This window comes from Pristiophorus japonicus, chromosome 4 (assembly GCF_044704955.1).
Source record: "Pristiophorus japonicus isolate sPriJap1 chromosome 4, sPriJap1.hap1, whole genome shotgun sequence".
Taxonomy (NCBI): Eukaryota; Metazoa; Chordata; class Chondrichthyes; family Pristiophoridae; genus Pristiophorus; species Pristiophorus japonicus.
Window position 1 is genome coordinate 246,719,099 of NC_091980.1, and position 25,511 is coordinate 246,744,609.

The window sequence follows — 25,511 nt, forward strand, 5'->3', positions numbered from 1 at the left end:
GCGAGGTGGGATCGGAGGGGAGAGAGGGAACTCAGGGAAGATAGATCAGGTACTTCCAACCCCATAAAAGGACATTGTTGGAGTGGATAATTTCCAGAAGTCAAGACACTGTCACTATTCACTTCATACCCAATAAACTTGCTAACCATCCGTATACAATGCCCATCTATGGGGGGGGGGGGGGGGGGGGGGTGGCGGCCAGTATGCACTTGAGCTGGGGTAAGGCACTTCGGCTGGGGGAGGCATGCAATTGGACTGGGGTACAGGACTTTGGCTGGCCATTGCTATCTTCTGGGGAACTCTGTCCTGTCACTTCAGGAAGTCAAAGTGGGTCGAGTTACAATTTGCAAAGTCAGTGAAACCTTGAGATGGGCGGTTCCAGTTACACATTCCTGTGAAACTTCAGGGTGTGGCTTATCCTCCAAGGGGACCAATCAGAAAGAAAGGGTGGAGCTTGTTGGCCATCCTTAAAAAAAATAAGGAGTTGTCTTTGAGGGGTTAGAAGAGATAGAGGCCCTTTCAACAGCAGAATGTTTCTTCCTTCATGGGCAGTCCCTCGGAATTGAGGAAGACTTGCTTCCACTCAGAACGAGTCCTTAGGTGGCTGAACAGTCCAATACGAGAACCACAGTCCCTGCCACAGGTGGGACAGATCACATTGAGGGTAGCGGAGGATGGGACAGGTTTGCTGCATGTTCTTTCTGTTGCCTGCGCTTCGGTTGTTAGGAACACACTGCAGCTGGGAAATCCTTATACTGCTCTATACATTTTGAATTATTTTGGGACTGAAAATATCACATAAATCTGGAAGATTTTGTTTAATTCTTCCAGATTTGAGAGATATTTTCATGTGATATTTTGTTTAATTCTTCACAATTTTCAACCCTTTCAGTATCTGCTTGTTTTAGCTACATCATCATACGCAGTTCCTCGGAGTCGAGGATGACTTGCTTCCACATTAAAAATGAGTTCTCAGATAACTGATAAATCCAATGCGGGAGCTACAGTCTCTGTCGCAGGTTGGACAAATGGTGGTTGAAAATACGTTGGTTGAAGTGCCGGTTTGTTGAAGTGCTTGGGTTGTCATGCGCTCCTTCCGCCGTATATGCTTGGTTTCTGCTTGCTCCTGGCGAAGAGACGCAAAGTGTTCGAGCCCTCACGGATTATTTTCTTCCATTTTGACCCATCTTGCGCCAAGGAATCCCAGGTGTTGGAGATGTTGAATTTTTTCAAGGATGCCTTGAGGGTGTCCTTGAAGCGCTTCCTCTGCCCACCTGGGGCTTAGTTGCCCTGTCGGAGATCCGAGTAGAGTGCTTGCTTTGGGAATCTTTGTATTTGGCTTACAGACGATGTGGCCCATCCATCGGAGCTGATCGAGTGTTGTCAATGCTTCGATGCTGAGGATGTTGACTTGCATGAGAAAATTGACTTTGGTGCGCCTATCCCGCCAATAAATTTGCAGGATCTTCCTAAGGCAGCGCTGATGAATTTCTCCAGTGCTTTGATGTGACTGCAGTATATAGTCTATGTCTCAGAAGCATATATAAGAACATAAGAAATAGGAACAGGAGTAGGCCATACTCGAGCCTGCTGATCTGATCATAGGCTCAGCTCCACTTCCCCGACCGCTCCCCATTATCCCCTATCCCCTTATCGTTTAAGAAACTGCCTATTTCTGTCTTAAATTTATTCAATGTCCCAGCTTCCAAGCTCTGTGAGGCAGCAAATTCTACAGATTTACAACCCTCAGAAGAAATTTCTCCTCATCTCGGTTTTAAATGGGCAGCCCCTTATTCTAAGAACATGCCCTCTAGTTCTAGTCTCCCCAATCAGTGGAAACATCCTCTCTACATCCACCTTGTCAAGCCCACTCATAATCTTATACATTTCGATAAGATCACCTCTCATTCTTCTGAATTCCACTGAGTAGAGGCCCAACCTCCTCAACCTTTCCTCATAAGTCAACCCCCCTCATCCCCGGAATCAACCGAGTAAAACTTCTCTGAACTGCCTTCAAAGCAAGTATATCCTATCGTAAATATGGAAACCAAAACTGCATGTAGTATTCCAGGTGTGGCCTCACCAATACCTTATATAGCTGTAGTTAGATTTCTCTGCTTTTGTACTCCATCCCCTTTGCAATAAAGGCTAAGATACCATTGGCCTTCCTGATCACTTACTATACCTGCATACTATCCTTTCGTGTTTCATACACAAGTACCCCCAAGGTCTCGCTGTACTGCGGCACTTTGCAATCTTTCTCCATTAAATGGTCTTGAATTTCCGTTTTGGCCTTCCCGACATTTTAGAGAAAAATTATAAGGGCAGGTATCACTACTCCTCTGTAGACCATGAGCTTTGTGCTGGTTTTAAGATTTTGGTCTTCAAATACTCTAAAGAAGTAGAAGGAAATCGAAAGGTGATGTCACAGCCAAGGGGGTAAGTGATTGGCAAATAGAGAAAAACAAAAAGAAAAACTATCAGCAAGTAACATTTAGCATTGTTGTTGCCAAATTAAATTTATCTAAGGGTTAAGTCATGGCAGGACAGCTCGGACACGTGTTATGCTCCTCCTGTACTATGTGGGAAGTCAGGGTGTCCAGGGAGACGGGAACCTATGCAGGGAGACAGAGGGAAATAAAATGGAGGCAGAAGCAAAAGATAGAAAAGGAGAATAGTAAAAGTGGAGGGTAGACAAACCCAAGACAAAAAACAAAAAGGGCCACATTACAGAAAAATTCTAAAGGGGCAAAGTGTGTTAAGAAGACAAGCCCGAAGGCTCTGTGCCTCAATGCGAGGAGTATTCGGAATAAGGTGGACGAATTAACTGCGCAGACAGCAGTTAACGGATATGATGTAATTGGGATCACGGAGACATGGCTCCAGGGTGACCAAGGCTGGGAACTCAACATCCAGGGGTATTCAACATTTAGGAAGGATAGGCAGAGAGGAAAAGGAGGCGGGGTGGCGTTGCTGGTTAAAGAGGGAATTAATGCAATAGTAAGCAGGGACATTAGCCTGGATGATGTAAAATCGGTATGGGTGGAGCTGCAGAATTCCAAAGGGCAGAAAACGTTAGTGGGAGTTGTGTACAGACCACCAAACAATAGTAGTGAGGTTGGGAACAGCATCAAAGAAGAAATAAGGGGTGTGTGCAATAAAGGTACAGCAGTTATCATGGGCGACTTTAATCTACATATTGATTGGACTAACCAAACTGGTGGAGGAGGATTTCCTGGAGTGTATTAGGGATGGTTTTCGAGACCAATATGTCGAGGAGCCAACGAGAGCTGGCCATCCTAGACTGGGTGATGTTTAATGAAAGGGGACTAATTAGCAATCTTGTTGTGAGAGGCCCCTTGGGGAAGAGTGTCCATAATATGGTAGAATTCTTTATTAAGATGGAGAGTGACACAGTTAATCCGGAAACCAGGGTCCTGAACTTAAGAAAAGGTAACTTAGACGGTATGAGGCGTGAATTGGCTAGAATAGACTGGCAAAGGATATTTAAAGTGTTGATGGTGGATAAGCAATGGCAAACATTTAAAGATCACATGGATGAACTTCAGCAATTGTATATCCCTGTCTGGAGTAAAAATAAAACGGGGAAGGTAGCTCAACCATGGCTAACAAGGGAAATTAAGGATAGTGTTAAAGCCAAGAAAGAGACATATAAATTGGCTAGAAAAAGCAACAAACCTGAGGACTGGGAGAAATTTAAGAATTCAACAGAGGAGGACTAAGGGTTTAATTAAGAGGGGGAAAATAGAGTATGAGAGGAAGCTTGCAGGGAACATAAAAACTGACTGCAAAAGCTTCTATAAATATGTGAAGAGAAAAAGATTAGCGAAGACAAACGTAGGTCCCTTGGAGTCAGATTCAGGTGAATTTATAATGGGGAACAAAGAAATGGCAGACCAATTGAACAAATACTTCGGTTCTGTCTTCATGAAGGAAGACATGAATAACGTTCCAAATGTACTGGGGGACAGTGGGTCGAGTGGGAAGGAGGAACTGAAGGATATCCTTATTAGGCGGGAAATTGTGTTAGGGAAATTGATGGGATTGAAGGCCGATAAATCCCTGGGGCCTGATAGTCTGCATCCCAGAGTACTTAAGGAAGTGGCCCTAGAAATAGTAGATGCATTGGTGATCATTTTCCAACAGTCTATCGACTCTGGATCAGTTCCTATGGACTGGAGGGTAACTAATGTAACACCACTTTTTAAAAAAAGGAGGGAGCGAGAAAATGGGTAATTATAGACTGGTTAACCTGACATCAGCAGTGGGGAAAATATTGGAATCAATCATTAAGGATGAAATAGCAGCGCATTTGGAAAGCAGTGACAGGATCAGACCAAGTCAGCGTCAATTTATGAAAGGGAAATCATGCTTGATGCATCTTCTGGAATTTTTTGAGGATGTAACCAGCAGAGAGTGGACAAGGGAGAACCAGTGGATGTGGTGTATTTGGACTTTCAAAAGGCTTTTGACAAGGTCCCACACAAGAGATTGATGTGCAAAATCAAAGCGCATGGTATTGGGGGTAATGTACTGACGTGGATAGAGAACTGGTTGGCAGACAGGAAGCAGAGAGTCGGGATAAACAGGCCCTTTTCAGGATGGCAGGCAGTGACTAGTGGAGTGCTGCAAGGCTCAGTGCTGGGACCCCAGCTCTTTACAATATACATTAACGATTTAGATGAAGGAATTGAGTGTAATATCTCCAAGTTTGCAGATGACACTAAACTGGGTGGTGGTGTGAGCTGTGAGGAGGACGCTAAGAGGCTGCAGGGTGACTTGGACAGGTTAGGTGAACAGGCAAATGCATGGCAGATGCAGTATAATGTGGATAAATGTGAGGTTATCCATTTTGGGGACAAAAACACAAAGGCAGAATATTATCTGAATGGCAGTAGATGAGGAAAAGGGGAGGTGCAACGAGAGATGGGTGTCATGGTACATCAGTCACTGAAAGTGGGCATGCAGGTACAGCAGGCGGTGAAGGCAGCAAAAGGTATGTTGGCCTTCATAGCTAGGGGATGTGAGTACAGCAGCAGGGAGGTCTTACTGCAGTTGTACAGGGCCTTAGTGAGGCCTCACCTGGAATATTGTGTTCAGTTTTGGTCTCCTAATCTGAGGAAGGACATTCTTGCTCTTGAAGGAGTGCAGCGAAGGTTCACCAGACTGATTCCAGGGATGGCTGGACTGTCATATGAGGAGAGACTGGATCAACTGGGCCTTTATTCACTGGAGTTTAGAAGGATGAGAGGGGATCTCATTGAAATGTATAAGTTTCTGATGGGACTGGACAGGTCAGATGTGGGAAGAATGTTCCCGATGTTGGGGAAGTCCAGAATAGTGGATAGGCCATTTAGGACTGAGATGAGGAGAAACTTCTTCACTCAGAGTTGTTAACCTATAGAATTTCCTGCCAGAGAGTTGTTGATGCCAGTTCATTGGATATATTGAAGAGCGAGTTAGATATGGCCCTTACGGCTAAGGGGATCAAGGGGTATGGAGAGAAAGCAGGAAAGGGGTACTGAGGGAATGATCAGCCATGATCTTATTGAATGGCGGTGCAGGCTCGAAGGGCCAAATGGCCTACTCCTGCACCTATTTTCTATGTTTCTATTCCTTCGGCGACCAAAGGCTGGCACAGTGATGGTGGTGTTGGACCTCCTCATCGATGTCTGCTCTTGCTGACAGTAGGCTCCCGAGGAATGGAAAATGGTTCACGTTGTCCAAGACCTCATTGTGGATTTTGATAATCGGGGGGAGGCGGGGTGGGGCAGTGCTGTGTGGCGAGGGCATTTTTTACGGATGTTTAGTGTAAGACCCATACTCTCGTACACCATGTTGAACGTGTTGACGATGGTTTGGAGTTTGTCCTTCGAGTGAGCGCAGACGCAAGAGTCATCTGCATATTGTAATTCGATGAGAGGATGACACGACTTTGGATTTGGTCTGAAGGTGACATAGGTTGAATAGTTTCCCGTTTATTCTATAGATTATCTCCACTCCAGCGGGGAGTTTACTGACGGTGAGATGTAGCATTGCAGCAAGGAAGATCGAGAAGAGCATTGGTGCAATGACACAGCCTTGCTTCACCCCGGTTCGTACATGAATTGGGTCTGTGGTGGATCCATTGGTCGGGATCATGGCTTGCACATTATCATGAGCAAGTGGAGGATGGTGACAAATTTTTGAGGACAGCCGAATTGAAGAGTACGCTCCATAATCCCTCATGGTTGACAGTGTCAAAGTGCTTTGCCAGGTCAAAGAAGGCCATGTATAGAGGTTGGTGTTGTTCCCTGTGTTTCTCTTGAATTTGTCGTGCGGTGAAGTAATGTCCATTGATTAGTGGGTGAAATCCGCATTGCAACTCAGGGAGGAGCTCTTCTGCCACAGGGAGAAGACGGCTGTGGAGGATTCTTGCGCTAACTTTCCTTGTGGTAGACAGCAGGGAAATTCCTCTGCAGTTACTGCAATCAGACTCATCTCCTTTCTTGAAGATGGTCACGATTACGGCGTCTCTGACATCCCCTGGCATGCTCTCCTCCTTCCAAATAAGAGAAATGACCTCATGAATTTGTACCAATAGTGCTTCTCCTGCATGCTTTAGTGCTTTGGCGGGTATTCCATCCGCTCCCGAGACCTTGTTGTTCCTCAGTTGTCGAATGGCCTCGTCAACCTCATGTAGGGTTGGGGTTGTACTGCGATGGTGGTGTGTAGTTTGCTGTGGGATGGAGTCGAGTACACTCACATCAAAGACAGAGTCTCGGTTAAGGAGATCTAGAAAGTTCTCCCTCAAGCGAGTACTGACTGCCTCTCTATCCTGGATTAAAACTTCTCTGTTCTTCGACTGCAATGGGCTAGGACCTTGGGTGCTTGGTCCATAGGTGGTCTTTACTGCACTGAAGAATCCAATTTTAGCTGCACAGAAGTTCTGACCATCTTAACAGGGAACTAGCCTAACAGGTGCTATGTCCTCTTGAACTATATTTAATGTCATTAAATATATCTGTGTGCTGTGAATATCTGGTTGATTCCTTGTGCTATCATATTCCACAAAACAGGGCCTGGATTTCCCTGCTCTTGACAGGAAACTCAGCTGGGCTCATTAAGTTTTGGCAGAATCTGCACCACCAAGATGGATGTCGTCTGATGCTAATCTGGAAGATATAGTAGCACTGCAGTGGGACACAGATGTTTTTTGTCTTACTGAAATGACTAAGTTAGTGATCAGCAAAGGGGATCATATTTTCTGGAAAAATATCTATTGCATCAAATATTGAACTAATCTTAACACATTAGTATTGCATTGACATGAAGGAAAGGAAATAAAATGTTTGACAATAGGAACATGCTTCAAAAAAACTGCATCTAAATCAAAGTTGTATTTCCTAATCAGAATTGTGTGGTGTTATTGATGACATTTCAGATTGAGTTTTTGAATGTGGTGTGCACACAACTATTTAATTGGTAAAATGCATGGTTTCAAAAACGTACCAAAATCTATGTCGAGTAATGCTGCATTGGCACCTTCCACAAGAATTTTTTTTGCTGGACCATGAAGAGCCTCATACATAAAGTAAACACCATCTCGTACCATTGGTCTTATACGTTCAGCATATTCCTAACAACGAGAGTTCAAATATTACAGCATGCTTTTGCTAAAGAACACAGATAAATTTGAAATATAAGCTACTCTAATTAAGAGCAAGCTTCAGTTAACAGCAGGTTTGCCATACCACCACAAATTTTCCCATTCATTTCTATATTTCTTAATTACCATTAAATGTAATTTGTTTCTCTTGTAAATACAAAAAGTGTTTTTTCTACTTCAGGAATCTGTTAGGTGAACATGTAGGAAACCAAATTTTGCATTGAAATGCTCTCAAACATCCACCAGAGTAAAAATGGATTCAAACAGTGGTGACAACATTTTAATGTGAATGTGTCCCCAGCAGGAGGTGACAATCCACCGCTGACCTATATTGTAGGTCTCCTGGCTGCAGAGAATACCAATTTGATGAGTTGAAGTACATTATTTGAAGTAACTGATACATACTACCTATCTAGTAGGGTCTTCCTCATTCTTTTAATTATATATCTCCTCCACACACAGTAGTATAGCCTAGCTTGATAAGTTAGCGCTGTTTATGTAAATAAATGTCTTCATAATGGGCCAGAATTTACTGTAAAAATAACGGTGAGGCTAACGGCACTCACCATTATTTACGCACAAATTGGACAGCAACTTCAGGGAAGTGCAGAAAAGCAGTTAAACGCGAAAATCTGGAAGTTGTCGTCGGAGATGCTCAGTTCCTCCATATGCAGCGTGGAAACAACGGGCCTAAAATTCCAGTCAGAGGCTTCCTTCAGACAAACGCCTCCGACCTGAAAATGTTTTACGAAAATACCCGGTGGTCCCGGATGCACCTTCGATTCCGGTCGGAGGCCTTCATTCGATGCGTAGCGTATGGGAAGATGATTTTCCCGTACGTATGAAAATGCTGGAGTCATGTGGGCCTAGACCACCAATCACTCTGCAGTATTCTCATTGATAATAATGGGAACTCGTAAAAACAGAGTTCCCATTACTATCAATGAGTTTAGACCCCTAAATCAAGAAACACAACATAATAATAAAAAAAACACCTCACATTTAAAATTAATTTAAATTAGTTAATTATATGTTTCAGAAAAAAAATATATTTTTGGGAATTTTTTTGAGAGAATTTAATAGGGTTTAAAATAAACTTACCTTAATGGACAGGCTTTTTACTATAAAAATGTGTATTTAAATTTAATTTTACATGTTTACGCTGATAAAAGTAGGCTAGCTTGAAAGACATTCGCTGGGCAAGAGTTGGGCAAATAACCCAATCTCACCCGTGCGAATGTCCTTCTCCTGGGGATGCAAAGGATCGGTAAAGAAAAATCTTGACAAATTGGAAAAGCCGGTTTTCGTCACACCAAAAACTGCCTTTTACGAGGCCTCGCCGGGTCCGTGTGCACTTTGTACTGACCCGGTGAGGCCGGAATTTTAGTCCCAACATCTCCCAGTCTTTCTCCCTTTCAAATGTACTGAACAGTGGGAATTTCCGAAAGGAACGTTATACATACGGACTAAATTCGCCATGGAAAGTTAGGGCTTGTCCATTTCAGATTATGTACCCTTTTTAATGGCATGATAAATTTTAATTACTGTCATACAAGCTCTCTGGCACTGAAAATTAACTTTTACAAATGCGTTGTCTCAATCCTTCAGATTTTAATTATTGGAGATTTTTGTTTAAATCAATTTTTATTGTACTTTTTCTCTCTCTTTTTTCTCTCCCATAATCCAATCTTTGTTTCCCTCTCTTATTTCACTTTCTGTACCCGATTTTGACATTGCATTCACTATTCTAACTTACATTTCTTGGTTCAGATTCTGCATTGTTCATTAACAATACTTCAATCTGATTAGTTAAGGGGAGACACAATTGCTTGCCGTGTTCATACAGATCCCAGATACCCTGTAGAGAGCACTGTGCTGGTTGAATCTCTTACAACAACTTCCAGTGCAAAAGTTCATAGAAACTAAATGGGTAAGGGTAATTCTAACAAATGACAGTTACCGTAATAAAGGTATTTCCTTTTAATATGTAATTAGTGTGCTACACAAAGGTTACACTGAATCTCCATGGACTCTCTACACTCAATCTACTTTAGGGTTAGCTATAGATAATTGGCAAATGTCTGTTCAGACCTTTGTTATTGTGCTCCACAGAGCTATGAATCACAATAAATCCAAAGCACAAAAACTGCTTGCTATGGTCTATCATCAGGAAAAGAGTGACTGAGCATTTGAACAAGTATGAAGTGATCAGAAATTAACATGGGTTTGCGAAGGGTACTCCCATGACTGACTAATTTAGTTGAATTTTAGTTGTATCCCACTGGATATCAACCCAGTATTCAGAGCTGGAGCTCCAGTCTTCACTCATCGGGACTGTCTGGAATGGGATTTGAATCCTGCCCTTCAGAGAATGCTACCTGTAAACCAAAGGCTCATTCCAACATCATGGTAAATAACTCTTGTTCACCAAAGTAAACATCTCAGCTTACAGTTAAAAGAAAATGTTTCTTCTATATTTCGTATTTACTTTCCAGTTCTCTAGGGCCTCTTATGGAATAGCAAAACAAGGAAGAAAGGGCAGAAGATTATTTGAACCATCCACCGGGAAGTATTCAAAGGCAGCCAGAGGTGGGTTTTCACAGGGATTCTGTCACTCGAGAATGGAATCCTGAACTCAGTATGGTGAAATGTAATGGTAGCCTGCACTTTAGCACTCTAGTATAGCACACCCATATTTAAATGACCAGTAGGACCTGGAATTATACGGTTTAATTTTGAGGGTACCTATCCTCGTATGTTACGTTACCCTCTCAATGCTAATTTCCCACCATTTTTACATACCCTCCAGGTCACTATAAAACTTTATAGAAATGAATAGGAAGTATGATGGATTATTATTTTTTTTTTTTTTTAAGCACAGTTACACTTTACCGAAAGATTCATTTGGAATCATTGTAACAGTAGGTGAATTAATATAGAGGGTAAATGCTTTGTTACATGAAGTAAGTTTACCATGCAATGACCGAATAGCAATAGATTCTCACATACAATTTTGAGTAACAACAGTAAATATGTTGACTTAGGATATTTCCTTCATCGTTTTACCTTTAATTTTTTAAGTTGTCCTTCAATATCTATTTTCAGACTAGGGAACATGGACTGATATTGTTGAGCCAGAAGTTTAAATCTGTTAAGGATTCAAGAATCATACAAAAGTCTTTATTAGTGTCACTTTCATTCTATTGATGAGGATTTGTTTCTAATCAAATAAAGAACCATAGATTTTTACAACACAGAAGGCAGTCATTTGTCCAATTGTGTTTTTGCTGGATCTTTACCAAATCAATCCAAAACTAGTCCCACTGCCCCACCCTTTCCCCATAGCCCTGTATCATCATCTACTTCAAATATTTATCCAATTTTCCTTAAAGGATGCAATGGTCTCTGCCTCCAGTACTCCCTGTAGCAAAGCATTCCATGCTCCAACAACCCTAGGTAAAGACATTTTCCTAACCTTTCTGTTCACTCCCCCAGTGACAATTTTAAATTGATGATTCTTCGTGACTAACTGTTCAACCAGAGGAAATAGTCTTTCCCAGTTCACGACAAAAATCCTTCAGAATTTTAGATACCTTTATTAAATTTCTCCTCAGCCTTCACTACTGGAGTAGAAAGTCCCAATATCTCAAGTGCCTCCTCATAACTATAGCTCCCCATCACTAACACCATCCTGCTGAATCTATGCTGTGTGCTTTCTATGGCTTTAATGTCCTTTCTATAATGGGATTACCATAATTCTCTAACTGCAAACAGTTCTCTAACTGTGGCCTAATCAATGATTAGTATAAATTCATTACTTCTTTACTCTATGCCCCTAATTATAAAACACAAAATGCTATACACATATTTTATTGTTGCACACATATTTGATGGAAATTATGTCTTTGAATCCCTAGGTCTCTTAGTTCATCCACACCTTCACCATCTTTCCATTGAATGTGCTTTCATTTCCAATGTTTCCTCCCAAAATGTATTACTTAACACAGCCATGTTAATTTTCACCTGCTTGCCCATTCTGCTAACCTGCCTATGTCTTCCTGAAGTCTTTTAGAATCCACTTCGCTTTTAACAAACGTCCTACTTTTGGGTCATCAGCTAATTTCTAAATTGTGGGCTAAAGATACGCCACCCGTTATCGTAAAAAGAAATTGGGAAAAGAGGGCGGTCACCACTCTTTCGCCAGTTAGTGGCGGATCCCGCGGCATCCTCCATTATCCAAGGCCCGGCAGCACTGCCGGTAAGATGCATTGCCCTGCAAAGTAAAATGAGGGAGCGGTGACACCAGTCAGTGAACTTGGATCTTTGCGCTGAGGTCAGCGCTGGGTCCTAAGCTGGCCATGTAAACCCAACATGCAAGCGGACTCACAGTCAGCACCTCTTAAAGGGACACACACAGCTTTCAGCTAAGTTTGCATTTAAGCTTTTGGACTGTAATTTTCTGTTGCAATACATGTTACAAGTTTCGTTTTAATTATCTAGGGAGTGCTGTGGATGCTTGCAAGGCCTCAGGTGGTAAAGGAAAGCCCCCAGGATGAAGAAAAAGCTGCAAATGTTTTCAGTAGGTCAGGTAACATTCGTGGAGAGAAACAGAATCCACATCTCAGGTCAAGATGCTGACTGAGCTGTTGAGTATTTCCAGCATTTTATGCTGGCATTTCAGATTTACAGCATCTGCTCGCAGAGAGATGATGCAGAAGAGGAGGAGGAGGGAGCAACCCAGGAGCCTGAGCCAAAAAAGTTAAGGACGGTGTTGACTTTGACAGTCAAAGCATGGCCAACTGGGCCAACAAGCTTTCGGTCTTGTTGGTGAAGGCTGCAAAGATCAGCAACAGCCTGACTGGTGAAGTGCAGCCTCCTGATGCAGAGCTCCTCCTGACTCAGGGGCTATAAGCCCTGTGGGCTCATTCAGGACTTCCACAAGCAGCCCCCTCACTTGCTGTCTTCTAATCTGTTTGTCCTGGTTGTTGAAGCTGTTGCTGCTGCTCCTCTTGGTCCAACTGTTCCCCCATCCAAAGCAATGAACACAAAAACGGCACCCATAATAAGCTGAGAGCGCTTAATCAAGGTGCGCAAAACAAAGAAACAGAAGCAATCCCCAAGCTCAAAAATCCACAAACCACGATATAACGCAGATCCCTATAATTGGAGTGCCTGGAGCGGAGTGCCCCTTTATATAGTGCTTCCAGTCAGTCAGTATCTGAAGCCAATCCAGTGAGCTTTGTCTGCTGGGCGGGGCTTCTGTCCCACCGGGTTAAAATAGTGCGAATGTACTAATTAAATCATAGGACCGCAATTTGTATGGGTTCATGAGGCACCTGTCTGCTTCCGGGGGCCACCTCAGCCACATAAATTGTATTCGGAGTTTAAATGGCAGCCAGCATCATTATCGTGGGAATAGAGTGATAAGTCCAATCAATCTATTTTAATGGCCACTGCCCTGTTACCACCATGTGGAGTGGGTTAAATTCTACTCCTTTCCGTTTCAATGATGATTAAAAGATAGGTTTGAAGTTCATTTGTATTTGATAATACTTTACATTATTTGCTGCACTATTATAATAAACCAAATGCTTCCCATATCTGACAACTGTAGGTAGACCTTTTTAAAAAAAAAAATAAACTGTCAACATTTCACATGTAGTAAATCACTTTTAGACAACTTGCAAAACAAACAAGTTTAGCAGATCTGAAAATGCTTTGTGAATCTGGGACTAAGATTTTTTTAATTTTCTATAGATTAAATTTCCCCTCTAAAAATATTTTCTCCTCCTTTCCCCATATCCAGCAACACTTGGTGATCAAAGGGTATGGCTGGCAACTTGATTCCAGGCCTGTAATCAAGTAAGGACGTGCACAAGAGTGGCTTGACTACTTGGTGTCTCCTCCAACTTAGTCAACACAACAACAGGCGTAAGCCAACATCAGTACCATGCTGAATTGTTAATTCAGATGTTTACACATAATTTCTGTATTGTTACCTGGAACTAAAGTCACTGAAGTCAGCCAAAAGGTCACAGACTCGCAGACCGGTTCGTGCTGCTTTTGAAGAGTATGTTGGTCCTATCCCTTTCTTTGTAGTGCCAATACTAGAAAAACAACATATGCTTCTTTAATGTACTGTGTAAGAAAGAAGCCTACTCTTTATGTTCTCATTTTAAACAGAAGTACAGCAACAGTTATCGTCTCATCATTTTAAAAATAGCTTAGCAAAGGAAAGTTGTACAAGAAAACTCTCAAAGATAAATACAGATTTGTTCTCTTCTAAGTTGATATATTGGATACCTCACTTGAAGCTATTCTGTAATGTGATCCAGTTCACTTGCTGCCAAAGCTGCTCCATTTGCACTGTATTTATCTTGTGTATGTGTAGTAAATTTAAGGATATATTTGCTGGTCAGGACACAGATCGTTCCTAAAGTCATGAGTAAGTCTGTACAGACTAGTATTGCTGAAAGCACATTACTGATTGCTAGCCTTTATAGATGGGCTGAGAAATCAGTCTGCCTACATCAAATCTAAAATCACAGACATTATCTTAAAGCCATTGGTGGCCACTATTTATACTTGCTGCTAGAAATTCCCAGTGGTCAGAAATACCTAGGAAAGCCCCCTCTCAAGGGGAATTTTGATACCACACACAGCATTGCCATCATTATAATTACCAGGTTGACTCGGATAGTGCTTTTAACATCAGAAGCAATCCTATAAAAGTAAATGTAGTTTAGGAGAGACTCTTGGTACCACTCATTTGGCCCAAGTTTCCACACGCGCCTAGAACAACGCAGTCCCGACCTGGACGCCGTTTTTCGCGCCACAAAGTGCGCCTAAAAAAAATCCTCGGTATTCTCCACCTACTTGCAGGTCCTCTGGCCCTCGGCGCAGCCAGCACGAGCTGTGGGGGGACGGAGCCAGGTCCCGGCGCTGAAAACAGTGCCGGGACCTCTGCACATGCGCGCTACAGTGGGCACGCAAGTGCAGTCGCTCCAGGCGCCGAACTGTGTGGGAGGGGCCCGAAGCACGCAGCCCCAAGCCCTGGCCCAATGGCCTCACTGGGGCTGCGTGAAAAAGGCTCATCCCACGGCCAGCTCCTGCTTCCCCCTCCCCCCCGACCAGACACGACACTCGCTCCCCGCCCCCGCCCTGCCTTCGGACCAGACCAGACACCCGCTCCCCACCCCCCCTGCCTCCGGACCAGACCCGACAACCACTCCCCCCACCCCCCTGCCTCCGGACCAGACCAGACACCCGCTCCCCCCACCCCACTGCCTCCGGACCAGACCAGACACCCGCTCCCCGCCCCCCCCTGCCTCCGGACCAGACCCGACAACCACTCCCCCCACCCCACTGCCTCCGGACCAGACCAGACACCCGCTCCCCGCCCCCCCCTGCCTCCGGACCAGACCCGACACCCGTGCCCCCCCCCGACTGACCCGACCCGCGCTCCTGTTCCCGCTCCCCGCCCCCCCCCGACCCGCGCCTCCCCGACTGAACCCGACCCGACCCGCGCTCCCCGCCTCGACCCGACCCGCGCTCCTATTCCCGCTCCCCGACTGGGCCCGACCCGGGCTCCCGCCCCGACCCCCGCTCCCGGACTGGATCCGACCTGATCTCCCCCCCTCCCTCTCTCACTCTCTTTCTCCCTCTCCTCTTTCTCCCTCGACCCAACCCAACACCACCTACCTGTAAATCTGGTGCTGGGTACGGCCCGTTCAGCCTTCGGTCCCGAAAGGCCTGCCTGAAGCACTTTCACACAGGAGAGAAGATTTAATCTTTTCTTTGCTTATAAATGTTTATTCAGGTTGGATTTATTTGTATAATATTTGTATAAGTATAAATAAGGATTTATTATAGAATTTAATGACTTCCCTTCCCCACCCCCCCCCCCCCCCACCTCATTCTGGGCGCCTAATTTGTAACCTGCGCCTGATTTTTTAATGTGTAGAACAGGTTTTTTCAGTTCTACAAAAATCTTCACTTGCTCCATTCTACTTTAGTTTGGAGTACATTTTCACTGTGGAAACTTTCAAATCAGGCGTCAGTGGCCGGACACGCCTCCTTTTGAAGAAAAAATTCTGTTCCAAAGTAGAACTGTTCTACCGGACTAGAACTGCAGAAAAAAAAGTGGAGAATTGCGATTTCTAAGATAGTCCGTTCTCCATCAGTTGCTCCTAAAAATCAGGCGCAAATCATGTGGAAACTTGGGCCCATTAACTTGTTCTAACTTCTAATATCCTGTTGCAGCACTTATTTAGCACTGATGAGCATATTTACTTTTTTCCCTCTTGCTCTTGTCGCTGAATTTCTTGGAGTCCATCAACAGTTTGATGAAAATCAAACACTGTCAAATTAAATAGAAAAATATGTTGAGTTTAAAACATATGCCACATTGCAGGTGCATTTTCTGTTTTTCTTAAATTTAGCCTGAGAGAAAACATTAAAGCAAAAATCTGCACCAATTGGTGGCAATAAATTCAAAGTTTGACACTTTTAAACGAACCAGATTTTAAAATGATGCTGAACAGCTTTTCCATCACTTACCCAAGTGTGCTCTGTCTGAAATGATCAGCCTCTTCTCCCACTCTTTTAATCCTAATAAAAATACATATTAGCAAAGGAGATCAAAACAAAATTGGAGAGTTAGAAGAAATCATAGGTCGGTAAATTCCTCAGAGCAGTTCCCAAACTGCTGAGGTAAAGCCAGCTGAGATTGGAGCAGCTCGAAGGAATTTCACAGCCATGGTAGCTATAATAGAAGCAGCGGTTTGGCCAGAACTGGGAAATTTGTCCTGGTTATAATGTTTTCAAAGATTTACAAAACAAAATCATTCCTGGGATGTGGGCATTGCTGGCAAGGCCAACATTTATTGCCCATCCCTAATTGCCTTGAGAAGGTGGTGGTGATGAGCCGCCTTCTTGAACCGTTGCAGACCTTGTGGTAAAGGTACTCCCACAGTGCTGTTAGGGAGGGAGTTCCAGGATTTTGATCCAGTGACGATGAAGGAACGGCGATATATTTCCAAGTCAGGATGGTGTGTGACTTGGTGGGGAACTTGGAGGTGATGGTGTTCCCATGCACCTGCTGCCCGTGTCTTTCATTATGAATACAACTCAGAAATAGGAAGGGAAATGATACAATTCCGAATATGCATTCTCTTGGCCAATGACTGAGTATTGATACTTGTAATAGACCACCAGGTCAAGGAGCTGATTATGATAAACACTCTGGAAATAAATTACTACGGCTTCATTAGTCAGTGTACAACATGTCAATCGGTAAGCAAGAAACCACCATCAGTACCATTACAGCCATGGAAATGGCCTTCCAGGTTGTGGCAAAGGTTACACATAGATTTTGCTGAGCTAGAAGGAAAACAATTGTTCATTGTGATTGATAGCCATTCGATGTGGGTAGAGTAAAACACTAGACAATTTGCGAAGATTGTTTCTTCATTTGGCCTCCCAGAAGAAATAGTGTCTGATAATGGGCCGCAATTTTGTTCAGAAGGCTACACTTGGGGAAAAAAAACTCTCCTCAGGCTCAGCCAATAATGAGTAAGTTCAACACCAAGTTTGGAAAGTTCTGTTCAAGAGCAAAGGTATCCTCGTCGAAACAGAAAACAAGTGGTTAAGTTTGATTTGGAGAGAGAGCGAGAGAGAGTTCAAGGGGCCGAAATTCATTACCTCACGGCCTGCTGCCGCTGATTGTCGCCCACTGCCGTCAACATTCCTCCTGAAGATCTGCCCAGTGCCACTTTGGAGGTGGCCTGGAGCAGGCTGCAGCAGGCAGGAGGGGAGAGCCGCCGGGAACCACCTGCTGACGTCAGCGGACAGCCGAGTGGGGCAACTGATCTCCCGCCCACCGAGCTCCCATATTCCTGTGGGCAGGACTCGTTGGCAGAATGGGGGTGGATCACTGCAAGGAGGCTGGTCTGTCCCCAACGGCAAGTCTGAAAAACCTGAAAAAAAGGTAAGTGAACATTTCAAAAACATTTTTTAACAGCGACTTACCTGCATGGCAAGACCTGAAAGGTCTTCTGATAACAGTAAAAACATTTTTTAAACTAAGATTTTTTTCAGGTCTTCGAGCCTCCATGGGCCCGACTCCATCCTTGGGTGACATGCGCCTCTGCCGCCGAGAATGAGACTTCCCGCCCGCTGCCGCCCAGATTGGCAGTGTGCCACCCACCGACCTTCAAGGAACCTGGGCGATGAATATCCTGTTCAAAGTACCGTCCGGTACCTCAACGGCCATTGACGGCACTTTGGGTGGGCAGAGGCCTGATGAAAATCGCCCCCCCCCCCCCACCATGTCTCAGGTCGAGATGCTGCCTGAGTTGCTGAGTATTTCCTGCATTTTATGCTGGCATTTCAGATTTATAGCATCCACTTGTACAGGGAGGAAGACACAAGAGGAGAAAGCCGAAGAGGAGGAATCAGAAGAGGAAGAATCAGACAGAAGTATGCAACCCAGACTGCCCCTTTGTGACTAGGATATCCGGGATGGAATCATTCGCCTACGGTCTCAGTGACCACAACCCCAATTCCCCTTTCAACATTAGTCCCACACCTTCCTTTCCCTCTGTTACGAATCATCACAGCGTCCTTTTGGCCACGATGCTGAAATAAATGCCATCACAAAGCAAAGTGTCAAACCAATAATCTTCTTGTTCTTTTTCACTCAGCTCTGCCTCTTCTTGGTCACCCACTGGCTGGGTAGGCTGCATTTCTTGGGTGCGTGGAATGAGGAAGGCACAAGGGTATAGTTGTGGTGAGTGGAGGGCAGGAAAGCAAGAGGTGCATGCGAGAAGGAGGACAGCATATGAGGATACCAGCATCTTGTATCCTTTCAGCTCCACCGCTGACAAAGGGCTCGGCCATTGTCCTGCCAAGGATGGCCTCCATCATCTCCCCCAAGTGGCTGAGCTGAAGCTAGGAATGGGAGATGTGCCTCACGATTGGTACAAATTGTTGGCAGGTGAGTGACGGGGCGAGGTAAGGAGGGGGAGTTGTGAATTGAGCAGTGTGTGATGCTAGTTATGCACTTGGTAGAAGATGGCTTTTGAAGAGGCATTCATTGATCAGTGACCTAACATTGGTGGTGGAAAAACTTTGAGACACAATAACCATGCCAAAATTAATTTGGTTACTAAATGAAAGCCAGCATGGATTTGTTAAAGACCAATCATGTTTGACTAACTTGATTGAGTTCTTTGATGAAGTAACAGAGAGGGTTGATGAGGGTAGTACGATTGATGAGGGTAATACGATTGATGTTCAATGGCATTTGATAAAGTATCACATAATAGATTTGATAGCAAAATTGAAACCCATGTGATTATAGGGACAGTGACAGCATGGATACAAAATTGGCTAAGAAAGCAGACAGTAGTGGTGAACAGTTGTTTTTCAGACTGGAGAAAGGTATACAGTGGTGTTTCCCAGGGATCGGTATTAGGACTACTGCTCTTTTTGATAGACATGAATGACCTGGAATTACGTATACAGGTCATAATTTCAAAGCTTGTAGTGTGAAATAATACATTTTGGTAGAAAGAATGAGAAGAGGCAATATAAAGTAAATGGTACAATTTTAAAGTAGGTGCAGGAACAGAGAGCGACCTAGTGGTGTATGTACACCAATCTTTGAAGGTGGCCGGAGAAGTTCAGAAGGCTGTTAAAAAAGCATACAGGATCCTTGGCTTTATAAATAGAGGCATGGAGTACAAAAGCAAGGAAGTTATGCTGAACCTTTATAACTTCCCGTCATGGGGCTCGGCGGGACAAATGGCCGCCTTCCGTGCTGTAACCATTCTAAACATTGGTTAGGCCCCAAGAATGGTACCGAAGGATATCAGATACATGGAAAGACTGGAGAAGCTGGGGTCGTTCTCCTTTGAGCAGAAAAGGTTAAGAGATTTGATAGAGGTGTTCAAAATCATGAGGGGTTTTAATAGGGTAAATGAGGATTTAAAAAAATGTATTTATTTATTTTAAACACAGCAAGTTATGATGATCTGGAATGCACTGCCCGAAAGGGTGATGGAAGCAGATTCAATAGCAACCTTCAAAAAGGAATTGGATAAGTAGTGAAAAGGAACATTTTGCAGAGCTATGGGGAAAGAGCACGGGTGTAGGACTAATTGGATAGCTTTTTCAAAGAGCCAGCACAAGCACGATTTGCTGAATGGCCTCCTCCTGTGCTGTATCATTCTATGATTCTAGTCACCTTAGACTGCTCTCGCACATGTCCTAGTGACAGATTAGAGAATAATCATGGCATTTGCCTGGGAATAGGTAGCCTAACTGTTTTCTTGGCTGGGGAATTACAAGGGAAACTAACAAAAAGAACAATTAAGATTGTATGGAGAAGAAGAAAAATATAAATGTCTATCTTCATTCTACTATAAAGATCTAAACATTTATTAATGTATTTACTAATCTCAATGAAAGTGCTCATAAAAAGATTGTAAAATACTTGATAGCTGAACCAGAATACCTTTCTTTTCATTTTTATCAGCTTCTTCAAACAAGCCAGGCAGATGTATTACAACACCATTCCCTAAAGTAGAAAAAAATAAGTAATGCATTAAAGGTACGGCAATTAAGGACAGCTTAAAATTTCAAAAAAATCAGAAGTATACTCAAACTTCAGGTTAAAATCAATGCCCTAAAACATCCTTGGCTACAGAGGTAACATCCCTTACTGCAGAACGGCCCCAAACATTCTTTTCTTGTAAAATTTACTGTCTGTTAAGGGCGCAAGGGTTTTGAAGATGACAGGTTTCTCTCACTCTGAGAACAGTTTTACAGGTTACTTCCATTTTGAACGATTTCTGCAAATAGGGTGCAGTTTGAACAATTTGACAGGCTGATCTGCAGTAAAATCCTCTGGCATTGTGTCCTTGCAGAGTCCCAATAGCCCTGAAAGCTGGGACTCAGATTTTACTGCAACTAATTATCTTCATCATTGTCTTTCAGACACTCTTGGATACAGCTATTTCTAGTTAAGTAATTCTCATTAATGGACAACAGGTGATTTTAACCATAAAACATAATGCTAAATTGCATCTTTATAATGCAGGTATGCAGATATTTTTATTTTATTCCCTTCTTCAATTCTGCTACTGATCTCTCATCTCCAGTACTTAGTGATTTATGCTCGAGTATTGTACCACAGATGGCAGATCCCCTTTACGTTACTTGTGCTAGTGGTCATTCATCATGTTTGATGTGGACAGCAAATATTTGTGCCTATTCCACCATAGGAGGGGATATAATAGACAAGCCTTACCAAGTGGTCTCCAAATGCCTTCCAGTAGAAGTTACTGAGTAATCACAAGAACAGAAACCTTAGCTGATTCTCCTTCCCCTAAACCAAGGATGCTGAATTGAATTGTAGCAGTGATTATCTAATGGTACAGAACAAGGATAAACCAGAATATCTTTTTGATTTGTATGACAATGACACATTTACCCATCACTTCTTTTAAACTCTGTACATCCACCAAGTTAGTTTACTTACCAATAAAGGAAATAGCTTTAGGGTTAATAATACCACTTGGGAAAAGGTGAAAATCATATTCTTTTCCATCTACGACAACTGTGTGGCCAGCATTGTTTCCACCCTACAAGACATATACAATTGTAAATTAGTGTTTGTAGCAAAACATTTAAAAGTGAAATTGTATTACTTGGAAAATTAGTAGATTTGTAATCTTAAGAAATAATATATATACGGATAATGTGAATAAAAAAAAAAAGAGAAATATTTTATTCAGAAAGCTGCCATTTTGAAAGCAGTTGTACATTGAAGGTGGGGTCGTCAGAGAGTAAAGAAAGACTTGCATTTATAGAACGCCTTTCACGATCACCAGACGTCTCAAAGCACGTTACAGCCAATGAATTACTTTTTGAATGTAGTCACTGTTATAATATGGGAAATGCAGCAGCCAACTTGCGCGCAGCAAACTCCCACAAACAGCAATGTGATAATGACCAGATAATCTGTTTTTGTTATGTTGAATGGGGGATAAATATTGGCCAGGCCAGTAGCAGGAAACAGCTTTGGGTCTACACTTCCCTGCAAGATGAGTTCTCAATCTCAAATGCTACACCAGGAATAGACGTTAAGCAGAAGTCAGGTACTTCTCCAGAGGGAGGGAGAGGGGAAAAAAAAAAAATCAACAGATAGACAAGAAAATATATAAAAATAGAACACTGGGTTTTGGTACCCTGACAAGTATATGCTAAGGAACCAGATGAATCCTTAATACCCTTACTTACCCCTCATCAAGGCATGGTCTGGGGTTTTACAGTCTAGTTTTAGATCTATGAGTGAATGATGCCCAAGCTTGCTTGCTGAATTGACCAGTTTGGATTTAATTTATCACCTGATCAACCCTTGATTAGTATATCCACAAGCCACTGAACAAATTAATCAATCCTTTCTTGCCAAATCATTAAGGAATTCAGACAATGGGTCATGCATGAACAACTCTTCATGAAGTTAAATGCTTGGTATCCAAGTATAAGCAGAAGCAGTCAGGGACATGAACAGGTTTGAACAGCAAATCATTAATGGACAAAGTTAGTTACTTAACAAACTGAATAGCAGAGAATCAAGCAGTTTAGAACTAGCAGTTTAGTGCATCACTGTAATTCAGCACGAGCAGACACTGGCCTAGAAATTGAAGCCGTTAGCACTGGCTTTAGAAAAAATGGTGTCCACCTCATTCCGCCAACTGCCGGTGCCTGCGCTCTCAGCAAGTATTTTAATTACCAGGAGCGGGACATGAATTGGCTGCAATGCCGAATTGATGACGCACGCTCAGCGATTCTGGATGTCGCCGCTCCTTTTACTGCTCGTGCATGCAGCCGTCAACAGCATGTAGAGCTGGGAGAAAGTGCCGGTGAGCTATAAACTATAGTAAACATTCTGCACAATTCACATCTACTGTGCTACTTTTAAATTAGTTACACCCAAATAACAGACTTAAATTGTTTTTCAGTTTATTGCAAAAATTTAATATGATCCAGATCGAGTTGGCTTTTTATTTTGTTGTTGCTTTATTTAATTTCTTTTTTTGATCTTTTCATCATGATCCAAAGTTGCCTCTAATGACAAGGTCCCACACAAGAGATTGGTGTGCAAAATTAAGGCACATGTATTGGGGGTAATGTATTGACATGGATAGAGAACGGGTTGGCAGAGAGGAAGCAAAAAGAGTGGGAATAAACGGGTCCTTTTCAGAATGACAGGCAGTGACTAGTGGGGTGCCGCAGTGTTCAGTGCTGTGACCCCAGCTATTTACATTATACATTAAATGATTTAGATGAAGGAATTGAATGTAATATCTCCAAGTTTGCAGATGATACTAAGCTGGGTGGCAGTGCGAGCTGAGAGGAGGATGCTAGGAGGCTGCAGGGGGACTTGGACAGGTTAGGTGAATGGGCAAATGCATGGCAGAGGCAGTATAATGTGGATAAGTGTGAGGTTATCCACTTTGGTGGCAAAAACAGGAAGGCATTTTATTGGAATGGTGACAGATTAGTAAAAGGGGAGGTGCAATGAGACCTGGGTGTCATGGTACATCAGTCATTGAAGGTAGGCATGCAGGCACAGCAGGCAGTGAAGGCAGCAAATGGCATGCTGGCCTTCATAGTGAGGGGATTTGAGGATAGGAGCAGGGAGGTTTTACTGCAGTTGTACAGGGCCTTGGTGAGACCACACCTTGAGTATTGTGTGCAGTTTTGATCTCCTAATCTGAGGAAGGACATTCTTGCTATTGAGTGCAGCGAAGGTTCATCAGACTGATTCCTGGGATGGCAAAACTGACATATGAAGACAGACTGGATCGACTAGGATTATATTCACTGGAATTTAGAAGAATGAGAGGAGAGCTTATTGAAACATATAAAATTCTGACGGGATTGGACAGGTTAGATGCAGGAAGAATGGTCCCGATGTTGGGGAAGTCCAGAATCAGGGGTCACAATCTAAGGATAAGGGGTAAGCCATTGAGGACCGAGATGAGGAGAAACTTCTTCACTGAGAGAATTGTGAACCTGTGGAATTCTCGACCACAGAAAATTGTTGAGGCCAGTTCGTTAGATATATTCAAAAGGGAGTTAGTTGTGGCCCTTATGGCTGTAATGTCTGTAAGCTTGTAATGTTTGTAGCTCCACATTGTGGATGTGGACGTATTGTGTACTGCAACTGCAGAGTTAATAATAAACAGAACCAGGCAGATTCCGGAGGCTTCCGAGAGAGCTGCCTGCCATGTTAGGAGCTGTGTGTGCTGTGCTCGGAGACTATATCACAACGGCTAAAGGGATCAAGGGGTATGGAGAAAGCAGGAATGGGGTACTGAAGTTGCATGATCAGCCATGATCATATTGAATGGTGGTGCAGGCTCGAAGGGCTGAATGGCCTACTCCTGCACCTACTTTATATTTCTATCCCAAAAACAAATAAAAATTTGTTCATTTAGGATACTTTTGCATTATAATATTCACTGCATGTTGTCCTGTTAACTCTAACTATTTGCTACATTTGTTCTTCTAACTGTTCCAGTTTATTTAGCTGTAGAAAGTTTATTTTTTCTTTGTATTTTTAATTTCTCCTTCTTGGATTTCTGCCACACTACTGCTATGGTTAAAACAACATGATGGACATCTGCTTCCACACTTCAGCCAACACTGACTAAAGTCAGCCTGTGACTGGTGTGTGAGATGAGCCCAGAGTGACAGGCTACTTAATTTCTGGCTTTCTTCTAGCCCCATCTTTAGGGAAATGGCTGGTCTTCATTCCACAACTTCCTACAGTTGCACAGCTGAGCTTGGGAACTTAATATGAGACTCATAAGTGCTATCAATCTGTGATACAGCATGTTGAGGCCCCAATGTGCTGAACCACCATATCACTTCAAAAAGGGTGAAGCTGTAACATCAAACTTACATTTACAGATAAAGAATTTGGAGTTAAAAATTAAATTTGGAAAAAGTTATTTTATAACAAGTATAGACAAGCAGGGGGTGGGATCATGTATTGTTCCCGTACCCCTGGGAATCTATCCGAGAACAGGCACAGAAGGGCCACCCATCCCTGGCAGGCTTTGTATTGGATATTCTAATGACATCATCAGCACCGCTATGGAATTTTAACTTCTGGATTCTGGAGGCCCGCAAGGACCAATCCTGACAGCTGAACCATATCGGCCGGGCGGGAGGGGGGTGGTAGGAGACTGTCCTGCTTTATTCAAATAGTGCCCAGGAGTTAAAATTGCCTGGAGCTTTTGTAGAACTCCCTATGAGGGTTTCCCTCCCAGTTAAAATCAACCTTGGTATGTTGTGCTTCTACTATTTAATATTTTCAGTACATACCAGTACAGTTTATCATGTATTTTTGAGTAGATAGTTGTGGGTTAGTAGACAAAGGTATTATTTAATAAAGTCTTGGTAGGTGAAGTATTGTGGACAAGAACTCCTGCTTGAATAGCTCATTGCTGACAAAGTAAGGCACCAAGCTCATGGTCTACTGAGCAGTAATGATACCCGCCCTCCTATATGCTTCAGAGATATGGACAGTGTACAGTAGGCACCTCAAAGCACTGAAGAGGTACCACCAATGCTTCCTCCGCAAAATCCTGCAAATTAATTGGCAGGATAGGCGCACCAAAGTCAGCGTTCTCTCAGGCCAACATTCCAGCACCAAGGCATTGGCGACGCTCGATCAGCTCTGATGGACGGGCCACATTGTCCGCATGCCCGATACTAGATTCCCGAAACAAGCACTCTCTCTACTCCAAGCTACATCATGGCA

The 25,511-nt window shown here is 43.2% G+C and overlaps 1 protein-coding gene across 1 annotated transcript in view; it reads right to left on the reverse strand.

Annotated features, from left to right (window-relative positions):
• LOC139263346 (adenylosuccinate synthetase isozyme 1 A-like) overlaps positions 1 to 25,511 on the reverse strand; it is a 66,605-nt gene that overhangs the window by 32,143 nt on the left and 8,951 nt on the right. Inside the window, exons 2-8 of the mRNA XM_070879266.1 lie at positions 21,213 to 21,315; positions 20,187 to 20,249; positions 16,229 to 16,279; positions 15,962 to 16,028; positions 13,669 to 13,776; positions 10,736 to 10,817; positions 7,513 to 7,639 (exon numbers count right to left, since the gene is read on the reverse strand). Coding sequence (XP_070735367.1) covers positions 7,513 to 7,639; positions 10,736 to 10,817; positions 13,669 to 13,776; positions 15,962 to 16,028; positions 16,229 to 16,279; positions 20,187 to 20,249; positions 21,213 to 21,315 — 601 coding nt within the window. The remainder of the gene's footprint in view (positions 1 to 7,512; positions 7,640 to 10,735; positions 10,818 to 13,668; positions 13,777 to 15,961; positions 16,029 to 16,228; positions 16,280 to 20,186; positions 20,250 to 21,212; positions 21,316 to 25,511) is intronic.